The sequence below is a fragment of the Spinacia oleracea genome, chromosome 5 (assembly GCF_020520425.1).
Source record: "Spinacia oleracea cultivar Varoflay chromosome 5, BTI_SOV_V1, whole genome shotgun sequence".
Lineage (NCBI taxonomy): Eukaryota > Viridiplantae > Streptophyta > Magnoliopsida > Caryophyllales > Amaranthaceae > Spinacia > Spinacia oleracea.
The window spans coordinates 43389196-43393359 of NC_079491.1; the positions used below are offsets into that span (position 1 = coordinate 43389196).

At 37.8% G+C, this 4164-nt stretch overlaps 1 protein-coding gene across 1 annotated transcript; it reads left to right on the forward strand.

Moving 5' to 3' along the window:
- Positions 1-419: 419 nt before the first annotated feature.
- Positions 420-3353, forward strand: LOC110795933 (uncharacterized). Its single transcript, XM_022000966.2, has 5 exons — positions 420-609; positions 731-791; positions 1032-1442; positions 2524-2864; positions 2945-3353. The coding sequence occupies exons 1-5, from the start codon at positions 541-543 to the stop codon at positions 3161-3163; spliced, it is 1101 nt and encodes a 366-aa protein (XP_021856658.1). The 5' UTR covers positions 420-540; the 3' UTR covers positions 3164-3353.
- Positions 3354-4164: the final 811 nt, after the last annotated feature.

The window sequence follows — 4164 nt, forward strand, 5'->3', positions numbered from 1 at the left end:
TTTTTTTATCATTTCAAATCCTTATTTGTCGGATATGGAGGTGTGCAACATGATACACAATTTATTTCAGCTCCCTTACAAAACAAATGTTATTAGCAATCTTTAAACAAAAAGTTTTTTTTCCTACAAATACATGGTTATAATACTAATTAAACATATTTGATATATTTTAATGAAAATAACTATGCCATACGTTTTCCCTACCTTGGGGGACGGCGCGCGATAGCGCGTCGGCCAACAACTAGTAGACATTAAAATCCTTCTCCATATTAATGCTCAATAAATATTTATTAGGGTACACAATAAGTACTATTTACCCGAATATATGATCCAAATTACACCGTCGCACACATGGCTTACATAACACTAGCACAAATATATGTCGAAAAAGAGACACAGGGTCTGTTATCTTCAAAGCCCAACATTGTTTTGAAATTAGAAACGACAAGCTCGCTTACAAAGTTACAATAGTAGCTTTATCTCAATATCACCTTTAGAATGTTAAACCCTTTTTCTACCGGCTAAAACCCTACTCAAACAATGGGTTTGCAATCAATTTGCTGTTCTTTCGGTTCCCCAACAATTCCCCATCCCCGCTTTGGAGAAATTGTAATTCCTTCACTTTTTTCTATCTCTCTCTTTGTTCAAATGTTGTTCAAATTCTTCAATTTCATGGAGATTTTTTAGTTTTATTTAATTACTAATTCTATTACTTTTGTGGGTTTTATAGGTTAGCTCATGTGCCATTAATGGAGGGTACCGAACAATTCAGCTTACCAATTCGACTAAATGTAAGAAATCAACTACTTCCCTCGTCGTCCCACTTTGATAGAATTTTTTTTAATACGATTGTCATAGAATACGATGTGGCCTATAAAAGTGGGACGGAGGGATTAGCTCTTCTTGAGCTGAAATAATGTTGGCTGTAATTGTTCATTTTTGTGCCCAAATGATTTGATATAGGATACTTTATTCTTATTTTTCCTTCCAATTTGCTTTTCTGGGTTCTGATTATTGTTTGATTTCTTCAGCATATGCTATCCCTAAGTTGAAATGGGGGATTAAGGAATCTCTGTTGCCAAAATTAAAGGGATTATCTAAAGTTTATGCATTACATTCTGACCCCGATGCGGAATTGGAACTTTCTTCCAAGAGTAATGCTGGTATTCCGGAAACACGTTCTGATCTGCGTGCAAAACAGCAACTTTCTTCCAATTTTGCTGGTGTTGAACCTTTTGGAGGTAAATCGGGTTCGATTTCGTTTTATGGGATAACTCATCATTCCGTGGAAGAGAGCAAGCTAATTTCTTCACCATATAAGGATGATGGTGGTTCAGTGCTCTGGATTCTTGCTCCGGTTATTCTTATACTATCTTTGATACTCCCTCCAATTATGTTTTCAAATGCGTTTGATAGTGTTTTCAAGAATGAGGGTCTTGCAGGTACCTTTCTCATGCTGTTAATTCTTTTGATTATGTCGATAGTAGTTTAAGTGCGAACTTTTGACATGTATTGATAGGTGTGTATGTATGTATGTATGTCTGTATGTATGTATGTGACTTGTGAGTGTGTGCAACACAGACACTCACTCACATGTTAATGTTTGAAAGAAGGGTTTGTATGACATTGCAGTCTGTGGAATGTCAGAACTTGTATTCATCAGTTCATCTGACCCTTCAGAGATAAATCCCGTCCTTGTATACTTACAAAGTTACAAAGCATATGCTTGAACAATTGTGTTTTGATAATGCTAATCACAAGTTATATAACCCCCTCTCCCTTCTCAAAACCACAAGTGACATTTTGTTGTCAAATCTTGTAATGTTTGTCCACTATTGGCACTATAGCTTATTCACTTCTTATAAGTACTCCGTAGAACATATAACAAGGTTTTCTCAGTAGAACTAGTTGTTAATATGAATCTAACAATAGTGTTTTTTATTTTATTTTTATGATGAATCATTATAATAGTTTAGGCCAGGGTTACCTGATTCGTGGTTCGCTTGGGTACGGGGTACGAGTTCGGGTTCGTGATTCGCGGGTTGGCTGGTTTTAGGTTCGCAAGAGGGGTTTGAAACTCTTTTTTTCCAGGACTTTTACAACAAAATTGTTCAAGATTTTATTTTAATACTATACATTCATACTCAGATAATATGTTATTTCCTTCCCAATTAAAAGCCCCAACGTATACTTTCTTCTCTTGTCTTCCCTGACCTTCAATAGCTATAGCAAGGGTTTCAGATTTGGCATGACAATACCAACGATTTGGTTCGCGAACCAAAGCGAATTGGGTCGCTGGAGAACCCAATTCGGTACGGGCGAACCGGTTCGAGATTCGCAGGGGGTACCCGCGAATCTGGTAACACTGGTTTAGGCACTACAAGTTATCAACTTTCTACCGTATAAGGAAATTTCTAATGAGTTGGCCCCTTCTGTGGCAATGTTCAATTAGTTGTATGTGGTTAGTGTACTAAGTCCTCAAATATAGGAGAACTGACTGTGATCTACTTTGCCACACAACAGAGATTGCTGGTACCCTTGCTTGTGAAGGGGTGTTCTATGCTGGTGTTGCGATCTTCCTTCTGATAACTGATCGCGTTCAAAGACCATATCTTCAATTTAGTGCAAAACGATGGGGCCTCATAACTGGTTTGAAGGGACACTTATCGACTACATTTTTTTCTATGGGTCTGAAGGTAATTGCTCCTTTAGTAGTAACCTACGTCACATGGCCAGTGATAGGCATGAATGCTTTAGTTGCAGTGACCCCCTTGCTAATAGGTTATCTTGCTCAACTTGCACTTGAGGGTTTGATTGATAATCGAGGGTCATCCTGTTGGCCTCTAGTTCCCATTATCTTTGAGGTATTTGTTCAATTTCTCAATGAATTCTGATAATTTTTGTCTTCCAATTTGTTCCTTATGGCTATGAATTTTCTTGGCAGATTTATAGGTTCTATCAACTAACTCGTTCTGTAACGTATGTTGAGGGTTTGATATACGTAATGAGAGGGGCTGAGGCTACCCCAGAAGTGTTAGAGAGAAGCGGGGCTTTAGCAGCAATGTCTGTGACCTTCTATATTGTTGCTCTGGTCTGCTTATGGTCGTTATTAACATTTCTTTTGAGACTATTTCCTTCAAGACCAGTCGTCGAGAACTACTGATCGTTTCTATTCTGTAAATGGTGCTACTCTTTTTGTTTTATTTTTCAAAATCCTCGCAAAAATCAATGTAGGAACTAAAAACAAAATTTGGACTTTTGGCCAATTCAGTTGATGTACATCACTGTCGAGGCATTGTGTTGTAAATGCCTTTGAATTAACAGAAATAGAAAGTTCTGCAGCATTCGGTCAATCTGGAATATCACGTCGTCCTTGAGTCATTTGAGAGTTCAGGTATATTTTCTACCTCTCTTGAATTCATCTGTTGGTACCACTGTACTAGTACTGCTGTGTCAATTCTTAAGGTAACAATGATTGCTGTAGTGGGCATATTAGTCTCTCTAATCTACCATTTAGCTTGGAAGTAGCCCTTATCATGGGTTAGCAAGCGTTCCTATTTCTGGCTTTCACAACGCACAAGGAGTATATATATGTACAACAAATCTTGATGTGCACATTGATAATACTGGTAGTACAACGACTGCTAAAACGATCTTTCGTTGTGTGATATCTGTAATTCTCTATGCACCTTACCGCCCCGACCCCATCTCTCGAAATAGTAAAAGGAAGAGATATTGTGTGTTTATGTCTATATTTTCCCCTTGAGGTCACTGTTAAAGTCTGGGCTTTGGCCTGTTATGTATACTGCTATAAACTGACTAGTGAGTACTGCTACTTCTGCTCAGTTGCAGACTTGCAGTTATCCGCTTCAGCCTCTGTAGGATACAAATCTGTGCGTCTGATCGTTGCGCACCTTGGGCTTATTGAGGAGTAGGCATCGAGTACTCAAAGTTAATCTCTGCTTTGTGAGACTATGGTCTAGTATAATTTTTCCTGGAAACTCGACCGAAGGGAAAAATTATATCAGCCCCCTACAGTTGCAAAACATTCGGGTTAATCATATCACATATGAAATGTATTTTCATATCCATTTAATCTTTATTTAATATTAAATGATGAGTCCTTTCAATTTGACGAATATTCAAGATAAATTGTCAGGATCA